This window comes from Equus przewalskii, chromosome 30 (assembly GCF_037783145.1).
Source record: "Equus przewalskii isolate Varuska chromosome 30, EquPr2, whole genome shotgun sequence".
Lineage (NCBI taxonomy): Eukaryota > Metazoa > Chordata > Mammalia > Perissodactyla > Equidae > Equus > Equus przewalskii.
The window spans coordinates 4,279,015-4,304,404 of record NC_091860.1 but is presented as its reverse complement, the minus strand read 5'-3'; the positions used below and the strand labels follow the sequence as shown (position 1 = coordinate 4,304,404).

The following is a 25,390-nucleotide window of genomic DNA, read 5'->3' as shown; positions in this document are numbered from 1 at the left end:
ACAATGTTATAAACTATTGTGACCTCAATTAAAAAAATGAATGGGAAAAACAAAAAAACAACCATCTCAGCTCTTTAATATTGAGAAGATTTGGTTGTTTTAACTAAGTAAATATTTGATAAAGACAACATGAAGCACAGGAAATTATTTTGATAAAGCACAGAATCTTTGTTTTTTATGCAGATTACTTAAGAGATAAAGAAAAGCTTTTCATAATCTCTTATCAAGAGAAGACCAGGGGTCGGCCCTGTGGCTGAGTGGTTAAGTTCACGTGCCCCGCTTCGGTGGCCTAGGGTTTCCCTGGTTCGGATCCTGGGTGGGACTTGGCACTGCTCATTAGGCCATGCTGAGGTGGCATCCCACATGCCACAACTAGAAGGACCCACAACTAAAATATACAACTATGTACTGGGGGGTTTTGGGGAGCAAAAGCAGAAAAAAGAGAGAAGATTGGCAACAGTTGTTAGCTCAGGTGCCAATCTTTAAAAAAAAAAAAAAAAAGAGAGGACCAATAGTCCAAGAAAACTTTGTCCTTTTAACAGAGAGAAAATCAAATCCTAGTTTTACACGAGAATACTTTTGATATTGTTTCATTTTTAGAGAACTTATGAATAAATCCATTCCAATCTTATCTAGCTTTACCCACATAAAATTCCTTTTCCAAAAATCTTCTACAAGTTTTTGTTTTTTATATTCATTCAGTTTTTGTTCTACTCTTTCCTATTTCTCCTTCTGTAACAACCAGACATTCTATTTTAGGACAAAATTACTTTGTCAACCAAAAAAAATGTCATTTCCTTATCAAAAACACATCTTACTTGCCTTTCATATGGAGTTTTTTTCTTTTACCTTTATTATTCCTAGTATTTTTATTTTATATACATTGATTAGTATTTTTAACCATTAGCAACCTTTCTTTTACAGAGAAAACCAGGTAGTAAGCAAATGTGAACCGTCAGCCATATACTATCATTTTGCAGCAAATTTATGAACACATCATTTCCTTTTATAGAGACATATGTCCTTTTCATATTTGTTATTTCTCATGTTTATTAAAAGACAAAAATATATTTAGCTTCTCTATACTGTATTAAAGGAAGAGGCCAAAAGTAGATAAACTTATGTTCAACAATTAATGTTTCAGTGTTTTATCTTATTTGGAAGTCATCTACATAGTCAACTAATATCCATCATTTAACTTAATTTATTATAGATTTAAGCTTTCAAGTTACTAAAAATATTTTTGAAACTATTTTTAAGTAGATATATTATAAAACATAATTGTTGTTGAAAAGTTAATTTACAAACTTTAATTCCACTTACATCTAGTTAATTTACTTGTTCTTAACAATTATCCTTGAATTACTCATGAAAATTTCATGAGCTATTTTACAAAGCTAGTACTCATGTTGTTATTTTTCTTCTTAACACATCAGGTAAGTATCAACAATATCACACAATTGAAGAACCTAAAAGTTAAACATATGGTCCTTCCCTGTTTTTCTTTTAACTGCTGTGCTTGTCATGTGTCAAGCAATTCATTTTTATTGTACGTTTTGTCCTTAGGTTCGATTTATAGTTCTATAATTGTAAACATTTAGTACGTATAACCTAAGCTTGTTTGACTAGTAAACTTAGGTAGAAAAAAATTCTATGTCTGCATTATATTTAATGCTGACAACTCTGAAGACATGCCTGTTTTTATTTTAACAACAATTTGAAAACTAGCTTTATTCACCAAAGATTATTCTAGACCATATGAACTTAAAAAACATTTAGGTTAGTTTCTGTATTTCTGAGAGTTTTAGGAATACTTAATTTATATAAGCACTCATTTGTCTCTAAGCCTATGTGAATAAAACTCCTTTAAGAGATTTTTATAAATTAATTTGGTAATATCATCTAGAGGTAAAAAAGGTCACACATATATAACATACATACATGTACATATAAATAAACATACATACAGATGCAAACAGAGATCTTATAGCTTTCATTCTAAAATTTTAGCCATGAGTCAGTAACACATAGTAATACAAACTCACTGGTTTATGTAAAAAAGTTAGCTCTCATCTTTTTTCCACTGTATATTTTTATTTAAATTATGTTTCTGACAAATGGGACAAGTTAAGATTACCTGTTCACCAATATTTGTGGAGGAGACGTTTAAGATTTTTCTTTTGCCTTGATATGTAATCTTCTGGAGGCTGTGGACTAATTTTTGGGAAGTGACTGAGGAAATATCTAGCAGCTATCTGGTTGTCTTCATAGCTCATGTGAGTGGACAAAACATCCAATTCTGTTTCCACATAGCCTCTGTCTCTCTTTTTAGCCTCAGATAGTTGCTTTTGGAGGTCCTTGAGTCTCTTGAGAGCCCTTGATTGAGGATAGGAGACCTAAATTTCAAGTGGCTGTAGGGAAATGAGGGGCTGAAGTGGGAAGGGAAAAGTCTGGCAGGGTGGATAGAGGGATGGAGGAGGTAGGAGGTTGAAGGGGGACATATCAAAGGATTCAAGAGAACTGGAATGAGGATTGAAGGTGGTAAAAGGAGGAAGGAGGAGCAGAGGTGATGGGAAGGGAGGGGTATTAGAGCAGGCAGTTTGGGAGAGATCTTAAGTTTCCCAAAGAAGCCATTGAAGTTCCATATTATCCTTAGTGAAATAATGCCAACAAGAAAGGAAGCAGACATAGTTGGTGGGCATAATGTCAGCAGGAGTTCAACAAGAGAGTTTCAGTCAGTTGAGAACCTCCCATGTTCTTAACTAGTGGTACCTTTACACTTAAACATAAAACTTGGGACTCTATCATAGCTTCTGTTCTTTATAGAGACTAGCCTCTTATAAACAAAGCAGTCTGGGACTCCAATCTAGCCTGTTTGCTAGGGACTCTGACCCAGCTTCTTACAAACAGAGAAACCTAGGACTCTAACCCAGCTTCTGTTTATCTGAGTCTCCAATCAGATTCTAGAGTATACTCAGAATCTTAAGAATCAAAATCTGTCCCTACTAGCTTCAGTGGAGCAATGGTTTAGGAGTGGATTCACCAAGGAAGGCCCGATCAGTCAGTCAGGAGTGAAGACACAGGCTTCAAAGGTGTGTACTTAGAGTTGTGGGTGAGTGGTCTGAGGATCCAAATGTGAATCTGATCCTATCCAAGTTGCTGCACCATAACTGTCAAAGAAAAAACAGAGCTGGGCGATACTTAAAGTGGTAAAATTCTATTTTCAAAGAATCTTTGTCAGTGTTGGCCTTGGCTGCATTTATCTCAAGACCCAACTGGAGGAGAACCTACTTCCAAGCTCACTTATATACTCATGTAACTATTTTTAGGTGCTTGCTGGCTGTTGGTTGGAGACATCAGTTCCTTGTCATGCGGTCTATCCATAAGGCTACTTACAACATGGAAGCAAGGGCAGAAACAGGGAGAGAGGGAGGGAGGGAGGCTGGGAGGTAGAACCTAATCTCAGAAGTGGCATCTCATCACTTTTGTCATAACCTATTTATTGGAAGTGGAAGTAGTCACTAGAGCCAGCCCACACACAAGGGAAGGAGATACTACAGGCACGAATACCATAAGACGGGGATCACCAGGAGCCATTTTAGAGACTGCCTACTACAAGTAGATTGGTATGAGATTGTGAAAACTCCTAAAGTGAATGCTAAATTAAGAAGTTTGTTCTTCAAGTTTCAGAAAAGGAAAAACTGCTGTAAGTTTTTAGGTAAAGGAGTAACATGTAAGATCTGTGTTTTTAAAAAAATAGTTGTGCATCAGCGAGGCAGATGGATTCTTCACTTTTATTGATTCCATAATTAATAAGGTCTTATATATTCTAACTATAAATTATTTCATTTCTTTCACTGATATAGCTCTTGTAGGTATTATAGTGACCTAATTTGGCTGTGGAGCGGTGATATTGCTAACATCAAGAGGGGGCTTTCTCAAATGAGGCGGGAAGCTCTCTGTGCTCTTGGGTCTGCCCTTCACAGGGAAGCCAACCTAAAATCTAAAAGGAGTAAAGGAAAAATATTTGGAACTGCTACTACTAGACCCAGGTTACATTACACAAAAGGGCTGTCATATATACATCTTAACAACATGTTTAAGAAGTAGTTCCTTTTAGTTTTTGAACCTGTTTTTAAAGTGGTTTATTAGAGTAATAGATTTTTTTAAATTAAGGGGAGGGGTAAGACCTATTATTATTTCTATGTGTCAGGAACTAAGCATCATTTTCTATAACCCTTTAATTAATGGAAGTTGATAATACATTATAAAAATGCTCCTTGGGTAGAATGAATGTTTATGAACTGCTTTTGTATGTAGTAAAGCACTATGTGAATGTTAGGTTTCAGCATCATTTAGCTCTGTCCTAGTTGTCTGCGTAGGCCATATGAAAACCCTTGGTGGTATATTAGTTAATATATAGGCTAACTCTTGTGACGTATGGGCCCAAAATGTATAATGGCTCACACCATTATACCAGAAGCTTATTTCTTCGTGTAAATGATCCCAGGAAGTTCAGGGTCAGTGTTTGTGTTAGGGCATCCTGCTCCACAATGTCACTCAGGAATCCTGGCATATGGAGGCTTTGTCATCTTACATTTGGCTTCCTGAGACACACTGGGCATAAACATGAAAGACCAAATATGAGTTATTTTCATTGACCAGGCTGGAAACGGTGCATATCATTTTCTCTTGTATTTCATTTGCCACATATGACTGCAGGAGGGACTTAGAAATATAGATTGTAATGTGCCTAAGACGAAAAGAAAATTAGTTTGGTAAACCTCTGGAAGTCTTTGCCATAGTTAGGTATGGATAAAGCCAGCTAATCTGTGAATTAAAAAAACTGAGTTAATAAAATTCAGGCCTGGGATAAAATCTAAATTCAACATTTGTGCTATAGGAAAGTATCTGTTATCTTCCCAAGAGGTAAGCTATTAATAAAATCACACTCTTGAGGTCACTGGTTTCCTGGTATTTTCCATCACACACCTCACTAAATGTATATGGAACAGGCAATCTCAGTATACTTTTAAAAAATTTGTAAATTAAGAAAAAAGTACTATCATATTAGTATACTGTGTGTTAGTACTGCCATATTAGTATATGGCATACTATTGGCATTTGAAGTAGAAATGCTTCAAAAAGAGAATTAAAAAGATTAAATAATTGTGTAATAGATAAGTTTAAAATAATTTTTATTTACTAAGAAGTGTAAAACCCTCCTTGCTCTCATTTAGAAATATAATTTTGGAGTTGACCTACCTTCTACTATGGTTCAATTTTGATATGAATGGTGATCTTTTTATCTCAAAGAATAGTGATGTCTTTCTCTGGAAAATATACTACTATGTAGTATCCTGCCTTCCAAAGCTGGTATGTAGGTTTTATTTTCCAGAAAAAACCTGATCATTTCTTAAAAACAAAGATGAACAAAATAATAAATAAAACAATGAATTCGATGTTCTCTAACCAAAATGTAAACGTTAATTAATATCTACCAGTAAATATCTATTTACTAATAAAAAAGAAATGTAATTTTGCTAGCATTTCCTCTTCTACAATGTCTCTTCCAATGCTAAAGATGGTAATTTCTTAGCTTTTTTGATACCTTAATCTTACAAAATTATCATATTTTAAAAAACTGCTTTGAAGGATATTTTTCTAAATGATTTTATGTAATCATTTTGTGTGCATATTTGTTATACTTAAATTTTGTTTTATCTTTATCACAGATCTCAGTTGTCCAAAATGGAAGTCCTACTGAAAAAAGGTAAAACATTTTTAAAAAATTTATTCTTTATCAGCTCGCACACCTAAATGGTAAAAATAACCACTCTAAATTCAGTATCATAAAACTCCTTTATTTGTATCTTTGCTTACAATATTGCATTCTTATCTTTGAAACTAATTTTAAATAGAAAATGTTTGAAACTTTAGATGTTGTCAAAGATCAACGTTTTAGATGCTGTCAAACAAAATTTTTAAATGGAAAGTTTAAATTAAGGGCAAGGTCTAGTGTACAAACCCACATTTTTCTCCTGACAACAGCAATTAAACTTCCAGATAGTGAGGAACTGACCCTTACTTTGAAGTTCGTTATCATCATTCAGAGGCATGACCTTAATAAATAAAATCACTTAAAAATTTATTTTGCCTTTCATTTTTGCTCAGTCACTTTATATATATATATGCATATATGTGCACATAAATAATTGAGTTGATCTATTCATCCAATTAAATCTCATCATTTTCACTAGTGAGTGTGTTTGATTAATATATTATGATTGATTCACAGACCCATTCACAGAACAGCCAGGCAACAGAAAGCCTGAACCAGATATCTTATTGGAGCAGCAAGTTCTGTCAGTAAGACTTAGGTTGCTATCCAATGAGAATAAACTGTGTCAGTGTTTCCTATCAATCATAACTTGAATTATTGAGAACTCAAATTAAATGTCCATGAGGCATTTATTCCTTAATTATATGCAGCTTAAGATGTAAAATTTTGACTTTGATTGCCATACAGAAAAGAGGAAAGAATGGCCTAGAACTATGCATTTCTCTGCTTCATTACTATTTTTAATATTTTTAGATTATTGACCCAGATAAATTAGCAATAATTATGTAATATATGTAATGATAAATGGCCAGAAGTTTTGAAAAGGTCCATTTTTAATGTCTGCAATGATTACTTATATTTTTAAAAGTATATGTTTTTAATATCGTAGGAGAAAATTAGACCTTGTTTTATGTATTTGCTGCTTTGCAAACTGATTGTCGGTAGATTTCTTGTCATTTATTCTGTTACCTTATGAATATGTCTGGTCATATGGTCAATATTATGAATATTTGGGAAGGTATAAGAAAAAGTATTAATATTTATCTTCAACTTTAATGGAAATTTAACTAGCTTATGAACTGTGTAGAAACAGATAAAGAATGATACTCATATTGATATTAAGATTATGGTAGAGAATGACATACTACCATAGTTTTTCTATGGAAACATAGTGAAGTATAGGCCTTAAAAATCCGGAAAGCCAATAATTTATCATCCTGAAGAACATGAAGTGATAATTTTTCATATAAGTTTTTTTAATGTTGAACGTTTAGTTGCTGCTGATGAATTTGATAGGCTGTTCGTATATTTTGTGACCTCATAAAGTAGAAACATTGGCTGAAACAAAGTATTTTAAAGAGAATCTCTAGTCTCTATGACAACATAGTAAGGCAGTCTTAGTTACTTTCTATGAACTTTAGGAAAGATTTTGAGGAGGGGTTGTGATAGTGTTACTGTGAGTTGTTGCTCCTGCCAGACCCCATTCTACTTCGCTGATGTCACATTTAAGAGTGCTAAGAGGAAGTGGAAGAACGGAAAGAGAGTTGGATGGGAACAGCAGACTGAGGATGAAAGGGAATATGTGACATCAAGAGCAGGAAAAGATCATAGAATTAATATCAAGTAATTCCTCTTAAATGGCTTTTTTCTAGAACTGTTAATTGATGTAATGTTCCCTAACTTCAAGAGAAAGATTATTTCAATTCATGTCAATTCAATTTAGTTCAATAAGGAAACATGGACTGAGTGTCCATGCCATGCAAGGCACTTTACTAGGTATTATGAGAAGTAGAAAGATGACAGCTGTGTGGTCCTTGCCCTCAATGCATTAACATTCTAGTAAGGCAGACAAGATGTGCAAAAATAAGTAAAGTGTAATGTGGAAGAGGCATTCTCTAAAAAGGTACCAAGAAGCTGCATCAAAAAGGAGGAAAAGTTGTTTCTGATTGGATTGAGAATAACATAGCATTTAATTTAAGAAAGATAGTTGGGTTGCATTTTAACAGGGGAATGTGAGGAAAAGGTGTTACAGGTGGACTGAACTGTTGAAGTAAAGATGAGAGTGTTTAGAATCTACACAGTGTGCCAGGGAAAGGCCAGTAGTTCTTTTTTTGGGGGGAATCTAGACTGAGGAGAATGATGGGATGTTGAGGAGAATGATGTTGTTTCAGCTTTCTAGGTTTTATAGAATTGCCCTTAACAGCTTTAGGTTGAATATTGCTAAATATAATAAAAAATTCAAACTATTAAGCACATGGCACAATATTATTCATCAAACTTCATTTTGGGTTACTTCTTAGATCCTAATAGAATTTCTGAGATACTTTGGAAAAGTCTCCCAAACCTTCAGAGAGTGGATGGGAGCGAAGTAAGGAGATCCCACCTGAGCAGACACATGGTATTGCTTACAATAAAGTACATTTTTTTTCTGCGCTTTACAACATTTACCAATTTATTTTGGCTTAGGGAATTACTGGCAAATATTTAATCAAACACAATAGATATTAATAATTTAGTGTTTCACATCATACGCTTTGTTAGCTTTTCTTAAGTGTTTTACAGCATTGAAACACACATTTTAGAAATGAATATGTAAGCTGTTTCTTGGTGTTTTATTTTTAAGAGTTACACATCCAACCTACTTCTTTCTAAATCCTTTTTTTTTTGGACTTTTCCCCCTAACACTAATTAAGTTTGCTATAAAGCACAAAGACATCTGTACAAAACAGAAAGTGTATTAATATGTGTGCATATTTTCTCCGTAGATTAGGTGATTGATTATTAAATTTGCTAATTTATTTATTCACCAAATTCATTCATTCCATAAATATTTTTACTACCTTCATATGCCAGATACTGTTCTGGGCATTGAGTTTTACTAATAAATAACACAAATGAGATCTCTTCTTTTGTGATGTTCACATTATAGTGGGACAGACAGGCAATAAACAAGTGAAAATATATAAACAAGGCAATTTTAGAGAATAATAATTGAAGCTAATAATATGTGACTGATAGGGAGTCACAAGGAACGATAATTTAGATTGGGTGGTCAAAGAAGGTATTATCTATCAAGAAAAGGGATTATCTAATTATGAAATAAAAAGCTATTAAAATATTTTGTCTCTTTTCAGTTTTTACGAGAATAAACTTCTACAAATGGACATCATTAGAAACTCTAGAGGAGATTTCATAATTTCCTGTTAACTGTTGTGCAAGGAACATATGAATAGTGATCCAAATTGTAAGCATAAGGTAGATTTTATAGAGGAAACTTTAAAAACTAAGAAACAGTAGAGGGTACAATAACCCCCGAGCTATCATTATTCCATGGAGTGGTGTGCTTGGAGTGAGTACAGTTGGATTTACCATGAAAAGTGCCCCTGAGAGGGACTTTCTCCTCACATAACACTTGTCAAAATTATAGGAAAGTTGGGAGGGGATAGAGAACACCTAGTCAACCATGTAACACTGAGAGATTCCTGGTTGAGGCAATGGCCTTGTTAGAAAAAAGGAGCACCTGAAAGAGTAGGTACTTTGTATACTAACATAGCTGGTATAAATGAGAGCTGCTTTTCCATTGAACAGTCCTGGTGAGCCAGCTCTTCCAAACTACCAAAAGGGAGAAGGATGGAGCCACAAGGGCCATCCAAAAACAAAGATTTGTTTCTTCTCTATTTACATCTTGTTCTTGGACTCTCATTAATATGTCTCTTCATTAGCTCTGGCTGACACCTGGTCCTGATCATAACAGTGTTGCCTGGGAGAAGGATATCAGTAATGTTCCCAGCTAGGTTAGATGAGGGTGAAGAAACAGCATTTTAATAAATTCACATTATAAGCTCTGCTTCCTGGACAGCCAAAAAGTGCTGTTTTGGAATGTCTGTTCAGTATCTTCAATAAGAAAGAGAAATTTATTTGTCATCTCCCTTGCTATCCCCCCTCCAACCATTTCCCAGGGTCAGACATGTTCACATTTGACAAACTGAGATCTGTTATTCTTTCGTGGAGAGGATCCAGATTGTCATTTCTCTGGAGTGATAAGTACATCAGGGACCCCAAAGTTACTATGTTGCCGTTAAAATTACCTGTAGGATCATAAAAGGATGTTTGCAGAACCATCTGATGCAAAGACAGTGTCCATCTTTTAAATGAGCCAAATGTTGTGTCCACCAATTCACTGAGGTCAAAACAGGGGGCGAAAAAAGAAGGGAAATATGTTATTTCTTTTGAAATGATCTTTCAATTGATTTGAAATAAAAATGGTTCCAAGATGCTTTGGAGTTCAACCAATACAGAGGGGCCCTTGCAGGATAAGGCAGCCTATAACTTGTAAACAACCAGGGACCCAAGACTATAATGGAGATGATGGTGAAACATTCTTGATTGGCTTTTCCGTATGACGTATTTTCCTTTAGATTTAGTTCGTTCTTGTGGGCATATACATGTGAAAAATAAGGATTGAGTTTGTTAGTAAGTTGTCATACCTATTTCCTTGGGCAGGGGGTGTCTCAGAAAAGTGTGTGTATTTAATAGTTCTGTCTTGGGTGGCCCAATAGCCTGATCATGTAAATAGACCACTAGCAATGGCTCATGAGTATTTTTAAAAGTATAATTCAATCTAAGGAGAGTGTGCGCTGTGGCCACGAAAAATGACCTAAATTCACTCAGTTTTGAAGAATCCCCAATTCCGTGGGATCTTAACAATTTACCATCATTCTGTTGGATGAATGCAGCACTCCGCTAGATTTTGTGACCTCTGAGAGAGGCTGTTCCGTCAGTGAGTCATATTTTCTTGTCAGGTGGTGGATCTTGTAGGCAAGGGCCCTACTAAGTCAATGGTTTATTTAAAACAGCAGAGGAGTATCGCTGTGTTCAGTGAGTGTGCAGCTGTGTTTTCTGAATTTGGCTAACATCGTAAGGGCCAGGATTGGCCCTTGGTTGGGTGTGCTATCTCCCATTTACAGTAGAATTTTCCTAGGGTTGGCCACCTTATAGGATTTTGGTTTAGAGAAGACCTATCATAGGGTAGGAATGTTAAATTGAAAAGTGAGAAAATATGCCCCATTAGGGCCCAATCATAAACTAGCAGTGACTGCCCAAAGGGCATGTGTCATTCAACAGTAGGAGGAAGTCATTGAGTTCAAAGATCCAGGAGCTGACAAATAGCTTGAAATATTGTTGCCAAAAGCTCCAGTCAACAAAAGTTTGCTTACAGGTACCCGTAATCCCATGAGTCGGAAGAATATGGCAGAAACAAAGTTAAAACTTGTTTTTGTAATGCCTGGAACTCTTCCAAGGCTTCTAAATGTAGGAGCTTCCACTTAAAATTAGTTGCATTGGCACAGATGCTTTGAAGAATCATCAGGTGTAGCATGTGATGTCATGGGTACCTAAAAAAGAAACTCCTTTGTGGTTGGGGGCTGCAGGGCCAATAAATTTTCCTTTCAAGGATATAGAATGCGTCTTTTGGTACTGTCCATATGATGACGCCTCCCCCTAATTCATTTGAATGACAAGGCCCTGGGTTATGTTTTCATTTAAAGCTATTTTTAAACGGGGGACCTTAGAAAGCAAGTGGGACTTCAGTGTTGACCCCTGTCCACGAGGTAATAGAATGTCTAGAAATTGCTAGCAGTTCACATTGTGCTATGTTTTGTGCTACCCATTGAAAATAAATGACAGGATTTCAAATATTCTGAAGAAAGATTACTAAATGTATGTTGCATGTCTTGCTAAGACCTTGGCTGCATACATGTATCAGTAGTGGCAGCAATTTATTCAGTAGGTGATGTAATTACAGAGACTGAGGAAGGGAGGCACAATTGGTTTTTGCTTGTTTGAGCTTCAGTTCCACTGTGGTGCCCAGTGGGTTTTTAACTAGACTTACTAGCATTGCATGGCATCCCTGCATGCATCACATTTTTTGGGGAGATTATTTTATCTTTACCCTTCTTGTATACAATATTTTTGAATGACCCTGGCAGTTCAGACAGTTCTTCACAAGTTCATGTACTTCGCCAACAGGGTAGTTCTCTAACTAGCATGGCTTAGTACCTTTTCTGGGTTTAATAACCCAGAGCTTCCATATCAATTATGTAATAAAGAAGCAGAAAACTCAGTTGTAATATAAAGTACAAAAATAATACCACTGTGTGTCAGGTGTCCCTAAGACTGCTCCCATCACTAGGAGAGCTCACAGGACTCACCATATAGTTATTATTGTGACTATGATGTGTCATGTCAAAAGGATACAAAATAAAATCAGCAAAGGGAAAAGATGCATGGGGAAAAAATCCAGAAGAAACCAGATGCAAACTTCCAAGAGTCCTCTTCCAGTGGAGTCACAGAGATGCTCTTAATTCCTCCAGCAATGAATTATGATAACACATGTAAAATGTCAAGCTCATTAGAGAATTAGTGACTCAGTGCCCAGAGTTTTTATTGAGGCTGGTCACGTAGTGCCTTCTGCCTACCATAGACCAAAATTCCAGACTCCCAGAAGAAAAGCAGGTATTCTGCATAAACTACATTATTTGTACTAATGATTTGGGCACAGTGAGCCACTCTTATCAGTTCTGGGAATTCTAGGAACCTTCCCAAAATGCAAGTTCCCAGATGCCAGCCAAGACTCAATCTTGCAAACAGGTCTTTCTAAGGATAGCAGTCTCAGTCCTGCTGATGTTCACTCTTTTCTGTGCAATCCACCCTCTTGGCCCTTGGTCAAGGCATTTTTACAGTAAAATGATTGTAAGTGGGACCCCATGCTCCAGGGTGAGACCAACTTATAATATTGATCTCAGTTATTCCCTTTAGGAGTCCTGGACTTAGCTAGTTAAAAGAAATCCCATTAACCATATCCTAGAAATCCAAGTGGCTTCCTTCTTAATTTTTTGTATAGGTCTTTTTACCTTGCCCAAGGCACAAATTCACGTGCTGCACAACTCTGGCCAATAAGTTGAAATTGACCTGAAGGCCTTCCAGGGTTGACACAGTGCGTGACAGTCAGGGCACCCATGCAAGAAATACAATCCTAGAGAGCACACGTGGTACCCCTGGAAACAAATACTTTACAGTTGTTAGAGCATCCCAAGAGAACGTACATTAGTCAGGCAGTACAGATTTACAGGTCCGCCAGGTGCCCTCCCACCAATGGACCTCCCACCTCAGGGCTGTCAGTCTGGTCCAATTTATTTAGTTGAGTCCTTTGTTTTAGAAGGACTGCTTGAAGACAGTCAGTTCCAAACAGTTTATCTTGTGAATGACACCAGTTAATCTACCTGGCAAGTCTAGAGAACATCTGAAATTGTTCTGTGTGGAAAATGCAGGATCTGGGCCACCATCTGCTATCTCAGAATCAGCACTGTCATGTGTGATCTTAGGCTCAGCAGTCAGTTTGAATTCAAAGTGCTCTCAGAAGTTTAGAAAGGCAGCACAGGGAGTTTTCCTGCAGGAGGAGGGGAAGACTTCCTGGAATAGTTCTGAAAACATAGTGCCCTCCCTCTCCCCAGTGCTTTCCAAGGTACTGGCATTTTGTTTTTAGTCAGGTGTTAGAAAACCAGTGTTCCCATTCAGTAATCAAAAATTTACATTTCTTTCCAAATCATATTCTATATTCATCCAGACATTTTGACTAGAAGAGTTGTATGCAAGAAGGACGAAAACATTTTTGCAGAAAAGCATTTCTTTACAACTTAACCAGAAAGACACATCATGTTCAGGAACTGGTCAGGACAAATCCTAAATTTTCAAAAATTTCAAAAAGGGTTTACATAACCTTTCACCCTTTTATTCTGGTCATTTATTCAGTGAGCAGCCTAAAGATAAAAATCAATTATTTCTGGAGACAGCTGTATTTAATAGTCAAACTGCCTTAACTAAGGTATGTGCACCAGGAGAAAGGTGAGGGAAGTAGAGATGGCTATCAGTTTCTTGTTGCAAACTGCAACTAATCTAGCAAGACAAACACAATAATCAACATCAGTGAGATATCCAGAAAGAGAGTTGACAGTCTGATCTGTTAAGAATGGGCAAAGTGGCCACAGTCCTGGAGATGTACTCTCCCTGAACTTGAAACTTTCATCAGGGATCACAAGTTAGGAATGCAATCAGTATCTATATACGGCGTAGATCAGCAGCTGGATATAAGATGGTTCCATCAGAGAACAAGCTCTTTTCTGTGGGCATTTGTTATGTGACCCAGACAGTCCAGCCTATGTCCATGATGTTCTTAGATTTTAGTGCTCCAAAAAGAAGTGTCTTAATTCTGGAACAATCTCAGAGTCTGATTGAGCCTATGCCTGCTTTCTATTCTTCATGCTGAGGCTGAAACAACCCATAGCAGACAGTATTAGTTACAGCTCAGTGTCAGGTCCCGGAAATTAGGATCTGTGAATTAGCCTTTTTTCTTTTATCAGTAGCAAAACTGAGATGCTATAGAGACAGACAGCCCTATTCCAAGTCCAAGTGAAAATCAAGGCTCTCCCAAACCTTCTTTGTTTTGTCAGTCTTAGAGCTCAAATTGACTCACTCAAAAATATGCACATCAGGCTAGAAAAATCATCCTTTAAGGGTCAAACATCTGAATTTACAAGTACCTATGAGCAATTAAAAACTGCTTTTGTAAACTCCAAAGGTGTATCTTCATTTAGTGATTGCCTCTCTTGTCCCTTTTGCCTTTCTTTTTAAAGAGGCTCCAATAGGCAAAAGTCATAAATTATCAAATCTTTTCCTATTTTCAATACTCAAAGAATTTAAATTCCAGACCACCCTTTGCAGTAGAGTGCCAGGAAGTTGTGTCCCAATAACACTTTTTCTTTGCAGCTTTCCCTGATCAGGATGATCTTTCTAGCATTTATGAAATTAAAACATGTAAACATTTCACATCAATTTTTATTATATATCCAGATGCAGTAGCTACAAAATGCAAAGCCATTAAAAAAAAATTCCCCATTTAGGTCAATACAACAGGAAGATATAACATTTGGAAATATTTAGGCACCCAACATAAGAGCAACTAAATATATAAAGCAAATATTAACATACCCAAAGGGAGAAATAGACAGCAATACAATAATAGTAGAGGAATTTAATACCCTACTTCCATCAATGGATAGATCACCCTAACAGAAAATAAAAAACTATTGGCTTTAAACAACGTGTTAGACCCCATGGACTTAGCAGATATGTACAGAACATTCCATCCAAAAGAAACAGAGCACAAATTCTTCTCAAGTGCACATGGAACATTCTCCAGGATAGATCATATGTTAGGCCACAAAATAAGTCTTAACAAATTTAATAAGATTAAAATCATATCAAGCATGTTTTTTGACCACAATGTTAAGAAACTAGAAATCAATCACTAGAAGAAAACTAGAAAATTCACAAGTGTGTGTCGGCTAAACAACATGCTACTGAATAACCAATAGGTCAATGAAGAAATAAAAATTTTTAAAAACTTGAGACAAGTGAAAATGGAAATACAACATACCAAAACTTATGGGATGCAGCAAAAGCAGTCCTAAGAGGGAATTTAAGAGAGATAAATACCTACCTCAAGAACAAGAAAAATCTCAAATAAGCAACTTAACTCTATACCTCAAGGAACTGAAAAAAAAGAAATGAAGACCAAGGTTGGTAGAAGGAAGGAAATAAAGATTAGAGCAGAAATAAATGAAATAGAGACTAAAAAGACAATAGAAAAGATCAAAGAAACTAAGAGCTGGTTCTTTGGAAAGATAAATAAAACTGACAAACTTTTAGCTAGACTCACCCATAAAAAAGAGAGAGAGTTAAAAGTTAAAATATAAAATCAAAAATGAAAAAGGAGTGGTATCAATTACAGTTGATTCCAGAGAAATATGAAAGATCATAAGAGACTACTGCAAACAATTATATGCCAACAAATTGGACAACCTAGAAGAAGTGAATAAATTCCTAGAAACATACAACCTTCAGAGACTGAATCATGAAGAAGTAGAAAATCTGAACAGACCAATTACTAGTAAGGAGATTCAATCAGTAATTTAAAAACTCCCTATAAAAAAAAAGTGTAGGACCGGATGGCTTCACCAGTGAATTCTACCAAATGTTCAAAGAATTAATACCAATCCTTCTCAAACTCTTTCAAAAATTGAAGAGGAGAGAACACTTCCAAACTCATTTTATGAGGCCAGCATTACCCTGATACCAAAATCAAACAAGGATACCACAAGAAAAGAAAATTACGGGCCAATATCCCCGATGAACATAAATGCAAAAACCCTCCGCAAAATATTAGCATACCTAATTTAACAATACATTAAAAGGATCATACACCACAATCAAGTGGGATTTATCCCAGGGTTGCAAAGTTGGTTCAACATCTGCAAATTAATCCATGTGATACACCACATTAACAAAATTAAGGTAAAAATCATATGATCATCTCAATAGATGCAGAAAATGCATTTTACCAAATTCAACATCTATTTATGATAAAAACTCTCAACAAACTGTGTATAGGGAGAACCTCAGCATAATAAAGGCCATATATGACAAGCCCACCTCTAACATCAACAATGGTGAAAAACTGAAAGCTTTTTCTCTAAGATCATGAACAAAACACACATGCCCACTTTTGCCACTTTTATTCAACATAGCACTGGAAGTGCTAGTTAGAGCAATTAGGCAAGGAAAAGAAATAAAATGCATCCAAATTGGAAAGGAAGAAGTAAACCTGTCACTATTTGCAGATGACATGATACTGTATATAAAAATCCCTAAAGACTCCACAAAAAAACTGTCAGAACTAATAAATGAATTCAGTAAAGTTACAGGAAACAATCAATATACAGAAATCTATTGCATTTCTATACAGTGATAATGAACTAGCAGAAAGAGAAGTTAAGAAAACAATTTCTTTTAAAATTGCCTCCGAAAGAATAATATACCTAGGAATAAATTTAACCAAGAAGAGGAAAGAACTATACACTGAAGACTGTACAACATTGATGGAAGAAATTGGAATAAATAAATGGAAAGATATCCCATGCTCATGGATTGGAAGAATTAATACTGTTAAAATGTACATACTACCCAAAGCAATCTACAGATTCAATGCAATCCCTAACAAAATTCCAGTAGCATTTTTCATGGATATAGAACAAACAATTCTAAAATTTGTATGGAACCACAAAAGACCCCAAATAGCCAGAGCAATCTTGAGAAAGAAGAATAAAGTTGGAGACATCATGCTTCCTGATTTCAAAATCCCTTATAAAGCTATAGTAATGAAAACAGTGTGGTGTTGAAATAAAAATAGATACATAGATAAATGGAACAGAGGAGAGCCCAGAAATAAACTCATAGTATATGATCAATTAATTTATGACAAAGGAACCAAGAATATAATGGGGAGAGGACAGTTTCTTCAATAAATGATGTGGGGAAAACTGTACAGCCATATGCAAAAGAATGAAGGTGGACCACTATCTTACACCATATACAAAAATTAATTCAAATGGATTAAAGACTTGAATGTAAGACCTGAAACCATAAAACTCCTAGAAGAAAACATAGACATCATGTTCCTTGACGTTGGTCTTGGCAATGATGCTTTTTAGATTTGACACCACAAGCCAAGGCAGCAAAAGCAAAAATAAATAAGTGGGACTACATCAAACTAAAAAGCTTCTGCACAGCAGAGGAACCATCAACAAAATGAAAAGGCAATCTACTGAATGGGGTAAAATATTTGCAAACCACATCCAGTAAGGAGTTAATATCCAAAATATAAAGAACTTGTACAACTTAATAGCCAAAAAATAAAAACCCTGGTCTCATTGAAAAATGGGCAGAGGATCTGAATAGACTTTTTTTTAAAGAAAACATACAGATGACCAACAAGTACATGAAAAGATGCTCAACATCACTGATCATCAAGGAAATGTAAATCAAAACCACAATGAGATATCACCTCACGTCTATTAGAATGGTTATTATCAAAAAGACAGGAAATAGCAAGTGTTGGCAAGGATGTAGAGAAAGAGAACCCTTGTGCACTGTTGGTGGGAATGTAAATTGGTGCAGCCACTAGGGAAAACCTCAATTTATTGAGGTTCCTCAGAAAGTTAAAAATAGAACTACTGTATAATTTGGCAATTCCTCTTCTGGGTATTTATCTACAGAAAATGAAAACACTAACTCAAAAAGGTATCTGTACCCCTTTGTTCATTGCAGCATTATTTACCATAGCCATAGCCAAGATAAGAAAATAGCCAAAGTGTCCATCGCCAGATGAATGGATTAAGAAAATGTTGTGTGTGTGTGTGTGTGTGTGTATAATGGTATATTATTCAGCCATAAAAAAGAAGGAAATCTTGCCATTTGTGACAACATAGATGGACCTTCAGGCCATTTTGCTAAGTGAAATGAGTTAAACAGAGAAAGAAAAATACCGTGTGATCTTACTTATATAAGGAATCTAAAACAACAACAACAAATCCCCCCAAAAGCCCTAAAACCAAAGTCATAGATTCAGAGAGCAGAGTGATGGTTGCCAGCAGTGGGGAAGTGGGAGATGGGTGAAATGGATATAGGGTGTTAAAAGGTACAAACTTCCAGTTATAAATAAATAAGTCATGGGGATGTAATGTACAGCATGGCAACTGTAGTTAGTAATACTGTATTGCATATTTGAAAGTTGCTAGGAGAGTAAATCTTAAAAGTTCTCAACACAACAAAAAAAATTCTGTAATCATTTGTGGTGATGAACGTTAACTAGACTTATTGTGGTGAGCATTTTGCAGTACATACAAATATTGAATCATTATGTTGTACACCTGAAACTCATATAACATTATATGTCAACTATACATCAATAAAAAATTCCCTTTTTTTCTCATTAAGAATTTGTACTTGCAGTGAATTAATCATTTACAGGGTTAGCATTACAGGTGCAGGGATATCCCAGCTGGAATGCAAGGGAAAGGGGTGATGCTTCAGCAGTAGCAGAGCCAGGCTGAAGAAAAGGAAGCTAGAGTCGCCCTCCTTACCCTCCACCCCTCAATTTTTCCTCTGGTTTATTTAAAGCTTTGCTCCTGCCCCAGGAGCTGATTTAACCTTTCCCCCTTCCACCTGAAGGAGATTGTAAGTACAAACTAATTTTTATTGCCTTTGGCCCATGCAAAGCCCACGTTTCGGAATTTTTAGGTCCTTTCTCCTCCCACTTGGTAGAGAGCACAAAAACCAAGGACATCACCCAGGCTGCACCTTTTTCTCTTGCTTTACTCAGCACCAGAATTGCAGCCAGGGGATCTAGAAGCCAGTTCTCCTGGAGTTGAATGTATCATTTTCAAATCCCACAGGTAACTTTACCTCGCCCAACAGAAAGCAGTTCAGCTGCCATTTTGTACCATAGATGAGTCCATAGCCACCCAAAATTAATCATCTCCCATCCCAACCTTTCATAATTCCTTTTTCCAAGCAATGCTTTCTCCATATTTCAGTAAGTCAGAGATCATTCTAGTGAATCCCGCTGCTGACACCAACTGTGTTGGGGGTTTCCAAGACCATCTCTAGGTACAGTGATTTGCTAGGAGGACTCACAGGACTCAACGCATAATCATTATCATGATATTATAGCAAAATGATAAAAACAAAAATCAGTAAAAGGAAAAGGCACATGAGGCAAAGTTTGGAAGAAACCAGGTACAAGCATCCAAGAGTCCTCTCTCAGTGGAGTCAAACAGAATATGCTTAATTACTCCAGCAGTGAATTGTGACAACACATGTGACATGTTGTCTACCAGGGAAACTCATTAGAGACTCAGGTTTTTACTGGTGGCTGGTTGTATAGACACACTGTGCCTATCATGTACCAAAAATCCACACTCCCAGAAGGAAAGCAGTTGTTCAGCATAAACCACATTGTTTGTACAGTGGGCACAGAGAGCCATCCTTAGTTCTGGGAATTGTGGGAACCCTGTCAATTTCCAAGATACCAGCCAAGGGCCAACCTTGTAAGCAGGGCTTTCCAAGGATAGAAGTCTAAGCCCTGCTGTGTTAACTCCTTTCCCCATACCATGTAGGAGTCAGTGTATAGTAAGTTTAGAAATGCTTGAGATCTCACCCCCTGGAAAGCTGAAGAGGACAAGGCTCTAGCTCAAGCCTTTGTCTCTTTTTGTGCTATCTGTGTAACTCTGTTCAGATCATTCCAAATTTTGTATCAGCCCAATAGTTTTCCTCCCTTCTGTTGCAAGAGAGGCCAACCATAGAGCTGCACAGTCAGGCGATTTTTTAAATCTCTTTCAGGCTTTAGTATCGACCTGTTAACTTTTAGTCATACTTATGCCAATTTTTCTAGGCTTTTCTGAGCCTGGCCTCTTTCTCCTTCCTTTAAGTAGAGTGCTGTAGCCACCTACTTACAACCTTATTGCTCTGGATTTTTCTTTTATAGCAAATCTACTATTCTAGGATTTCTAAGAAACCTTCCCATTTCTCGTCTTCAGTGGTCTATGGGCTATGTAGCTATCCCCCCACGTGGAGATTATTTTATCCCATATCTCTGAGCCACCTGGTCTCTAGCCATTCTAGTTTGGCCAAGTAATTTGCCCTCTCAGCTTTTGTGACTATAAACAATATGGCCACTGAGATATTGGCCATTCCAACTCAGTAGTTTTTCTGGTGTAAAGCTTCCAGTGGGTTTATTTACCACCTCAGTGGTGGCCCAATCAAACTATTTCTGTTTTCAAAAGCTATGGTATCTGTACGAGTCACATACAACTAGTTACAAATGGCAATATTTTCTGAGAAAAACTTATAGGCAGAGTAGCAGCAGAACACATGTAATATTCCAAGCTCTCATCTTGCACAGTGAACGTTTGGGCTAGAGACAGCTCAATAGATGATGGAAAGTGCTCTAGGGGAAGGAGCCTGTCATATACTAGTTTGTATATCTATAGAGCAGTGGGGAGGGGTGCAGGAAAAATAGTTATTCTGGAACTATGAAACTCCCTGATGAGGGGAAAATAGATGTATTGGAAAAAGAGCATGTGGAGGGAGTTTGCTTTCCAGTATTTCAGGTATCAGTGAAAGATTTTGTTTGAAAGTCTCTGCCTAGCTACAGAGCAGGGAAATGATATCCACTGAGGCCATTCAGGAGAAAACATGTTTATCATCCTCATTAACCAATAATTTTGTTTTTCTACTGTTAGAATAGTTTTCCTTTTGTTCCATATAATTTCCATATAGTTTAAATCCTATTTCTAATTATTTCAGTAATAACAATAGCTGTTATTTGTAACTAGTCAATGTTGTCAGTGTAAGATTTATTTACACATTTAAAAACTATTTCTAAGTAGTCCACTAGCCTTATTTTTACTAGCTGAAATAATTCCAAATATTTTAACATTTCATTTGTTCAGGGTCTTTTGTTTTTTTTTTCCTGAGGAAGATTTGCCCCGAACATCCATTGCCAACATTCTTCTTTTTGTATGTGGGCTACAACCACAGCATGGCCTCTGGCAGAGAGTGGTATAGGTCTGCGCCCAGGAACTGAACTTGGGCTACTGAAGTGGAGCATGCGAAACTTAACCACTAAGCCACTGGGGCCAGCTCTCATTTTTCCAGGCTCTTAATCATCTTGTTTTTTACTGAAACTTTTCAAATTTTTTGAGTTTCTTTTTAATTGAGGAGCCTAAAACTGGTCAGTATGAAGAATTTGACCAGTGATAATTATAGTTTTCAAAACTATCAAAATATTTATGATAGGTTTTTGCTTTTATTTTTGCATTATCTATATTGAAAATTTTCTGTAAAATTAATTTTTAGAATCATTTTAGATTGTACTATATTGCACACTTTGAATTTTAGACCTTTTTGTTTTCTTGTATATATAAATGCATTCCACATCTTATATTATTGTAGATATTGTATTGTATTGTATTATATTATATTATTGTAGATAAGAATATCAAATCCATTCTCCTCTATATTTTCATTGATAATTAAAATTTCAGTATGTACATCAATACTTGCAAGAGACTTTTTTTTTTTCCTAAGGGGGAAGGGGAATGGATTAGGCATTGTGTTGAGAGTTTAGAAAATGGATGGAGTTCATAAGGAAAGCTCCTGCAAAAGAAGATCTTGGAACAGAAAAACAACAGGACAGGTTGGACAGTAATCCAAAAGCAATCTTCCGTTTTGCCTGAGTGACAGTGTATTAAAGAGGGATTATGAGGTGTCTGTGGTGATATGTGTAACAGATTATGGTCTTGTACGTCTATTTGCAAACAGAAGAAGATTTATTCTTTATACCACTTCAGTGCTGTTGAAGACTGTCATTGGAATGCTGTCAGCATGCTTATATCAAAGCTGTTAAAATACACACTCATAATTATACTATATACTATGTTGTAGCGTTTTAACATGGAGGGGTGGCTAGAAAGAATCTAACATGGACAACGAATTTAGCAAGACATAAATATGTTTAGGTTGTTCATCATTTACCAAAGAATGGGAATAGGGCAAGCCATTTGCTTTATTGTTATTTTCTGTGTGAATTTAGGATGCCTTCCATAGCCTTTCCATCGTCTTTCTCCCTCCTCCTTCTAACCCTCCTCCTCATGTTCTTCTTTTCTTTTATCATCCAAACAAACAGCAGGGCTTGGAAGTATACTATCCCACTTCTTAGAGATATCACTTTGGCTAAGGTGAGCTTGAATACAGTACTGCTTGCATACCTTTCGAATATTTTTCTTTATTATCCCCCCTCAGCAGAAGTATCACCGTGTTATACAATGGTCATTTATGATTGTGGGAGATAATAGAAGTGGGATTGCTTGAGTGTGGGAGTATGGTTACAAATTAACTTTGTATTAGTATTTAAGGAACTGTTCTTGAGATTGCCACACATTTTCTCTATTGTTATAATTTAGGATCATTTGCCTGTGTAGAATCAAGTGGTTAATGATATCCCCTAATAAACATTTCAAAATCTTTAGAAGTATTTTGCTTTCTACTTGTAGCTCTGTGGTAATATTAGCGGCAGGAGTGATGATTTGTGTGTGGTTGTAGGTATGATTGTAAAAAACCATCAATTTATATCATGCGCTTAACCTATTTTTATGCTTCAATGGCCTAATGACAACAATCCTCTAGGATATGTCTTCAAAAATGGTCTCCAGAAGAGTGTTAGACTATTTCGTAACTAGTCATCTTAAATTCAAATACCTAAGAAAACTATTAAATCATGTTTGAGGATGAGATGCCATTCTTAATTTAGCACAGGCTATTAATTCACAGGCACCTATTCTCTTTAATATTGGAACCCATTTTATAAGGCCACTACAAAAGTTTTTTGTCATAAGTTATGTCTTTTTTTTTTTTTGGTGAGGAAGAATGACCCTGATCTAACATCTGTTGCCAATCTTCCTATTTTCGCTTGAGGAAGATTGTCCCTGAGCTAACATCTGTGCCAATCCAGCTCTGTGCCAGTCCTCCTCTATTTTATATGTGGGATGCCTCCACAGCATGGTTTGATGAGTGGTGTGTAGGTCTGTGCCCAGGCTCAGAACCCACGTATGCCAGGCTGCCAAAGCAGAGCATGCAAACAACCACTAAGCCACCAGGTCAGCCCCAGTTACATGTCTTTTTAGCCATCAACTATCTTACACTTTTATTCTCAGAATTGACCTCCCTCCCATCCCCATTTTTTTAATAGTCCAAAGTCTGGTGTTTGAAATTCATCCTAAACTAACAAATGCAGGATTGGTGGCAATGGTTACATTTTAAAATTTTGCATCTGTGAGACAAAAATTCAAATTATTTTATATACTTTGCAATGAGCCTTGGGCAAATTATATTAACTTGAGTAATAGTTGTTTAAAATGAAGAACCATCAAACTCTGTTGCATTTGATAGGCCTAGGAGAGCTTTGTTAAATTCTACAGAAGATGGGTAGTTTGACCATTAGATTGTCTAAACTGGAATGCTAGGACAACAAGCATAAACTGAGACTATGCAGGCAACCGTGACATATGATTACCTCAGTTCTGGAACCCTGAAAGCTGACCCTTTGCCAATTGGTGGAGAATAAATACCTCTTACCCTGAGGAAAAGTAACTCAGAGCTTGGGAATTGATTCTAGTGGAAGACAGTGATTTTTAATGTCAAAACGTCTATAAAGAGATTTTAATTTTCATTCTGAAATGAAATTGTGAAAAAATAACTTTGGGATAAATGTGACTAAAGGGCAACCTCCAAACCATCTTGCGCTCTACTTTGGCCGAGAAGACTTTCTTGTTCTGTGGCTGGTTATGACCTTGAATAACTCTTATGTTAAGTATTTCAAATGTTACTTAATTCTGTGTATATTATCTTCAACTTGTTATGTAGCATCAATTTCATATTTGTGTCACCATTAATTAATGAATAATTATAATTGTTTATTTAATATTCTTGTAGATTATGAAAATCATTCTTCAGTTACAAATAAAAAATGTTCTTCACATAATCTAATACCAGATATTTTGTAATTCTAAAGCTCAGAGAAGAAAAGGGCTAGCCCTGCTATTTCAGATCTTTCACAGATCCTCAAATCTCAAGATGGATCAGCTTTTTCAAAGAATGCCAATGAAGTTTTTGCTGATGAAGACCCATCCCATATACTTTCATCAAAGACCCATGATAAATCATTTGCAAGAGTATTATCAAGCAGCGAAACTCAAGATTCACTGCCTTCCAGAACATCAATCAAAGAAATTCAAAATTCACCTTCTGCCAGAACATTGCTTCAAGGGAGTGAAACAGTGACAGCACCGTTTATTTCACCCACTGTTGTTATTAAAAGAAAGCCAATGGGTAGTGATATCTCAAAGGTAATATATAGAACAATAACATAAAGCTATTTACTTTAAATTGCTAGACTCCTTCAATATTTTGAATAATTTTAATTAAAAATTCATCAACATTGTCTTATTTAAAGGGAGTAAAAAGTTTGCATTTTAATACCTGTTTTTATTTAGGATGTTTAAAGTAGTATTTGGGAATCAAAGTAATATTTTAACATAAAAAAATTTTCATCTATATCGACAAAGAAGCTGTGGCTTAGATTAGAGTTTTAATGATAAATTAAAAGATACACAATTCCAACTGAGACAGGGAAATTTTCATTTCATGTTCATCTACAAAAAATATTTTTATACAATAAGGTACTTATGAAAGCATAGCCATTTTGAAATAATTTTGTTTAAACAAGATCTTGAAAATTATCAGAATTGCTTTTGTTAAAATGGTATTTAATTAGGAAATTCTTAGGGCAAAAATGCTAGGAAAAAGGGAAATGATAAAAAGGCTACATAGTTGACATATATTCACAATATATAGAAGTTGTTAAAGTAGCCTTATAAAAGTGATTTTGTAAGCCATTTGAATTTGTCTAGAGATTGAATCAGACTAAAATATAAATCTAAACTAGAATCATAATGAATAATTCTTAACATGATTTATTTGGAATTATTTGTGAGGGAGAATTACAATATTCCTTGAGTTCCCTCCACACTATTA

General features: G+C 35.8%; 1 protein-coding gene across 23 annotated transcripts in view; it reads left to right on the top strand.

Moving 5' to 3' along the window:
- The window catches only part of CCDC7 (coiled-coil domain containing 7), a 463,736-nt gene that overhangs the window by 158,877 nt on the left and 279,469 nt on the right, over nt 1-25,390 (top strand). For 16 of the 23 annotated variants that reach the window (XM_070601703.1, XM_070601701.1, XM_070601699.1 and 13 more), the window contains 2 exons: nt 5,736-5,773; nt 24,369-24,702. In XM_070601703.1, the coding sequence (XP_070457804.1) occupies nt 5,736-5,773; nt 24,369-24,702 (372 nt within the window). Of the gene's footprint in view, nt 1-5,735; nt 5,774-8,142; nt 8,281-8,976; nt 11,539-24,368; nt 24,703-25,390 lie in introns of those variants that run through there. The other 7 variants (XM_070601715.1, XM_070601716.1, XM_070601721.1 and 4 more) reach the window with 5 other exon arrangements.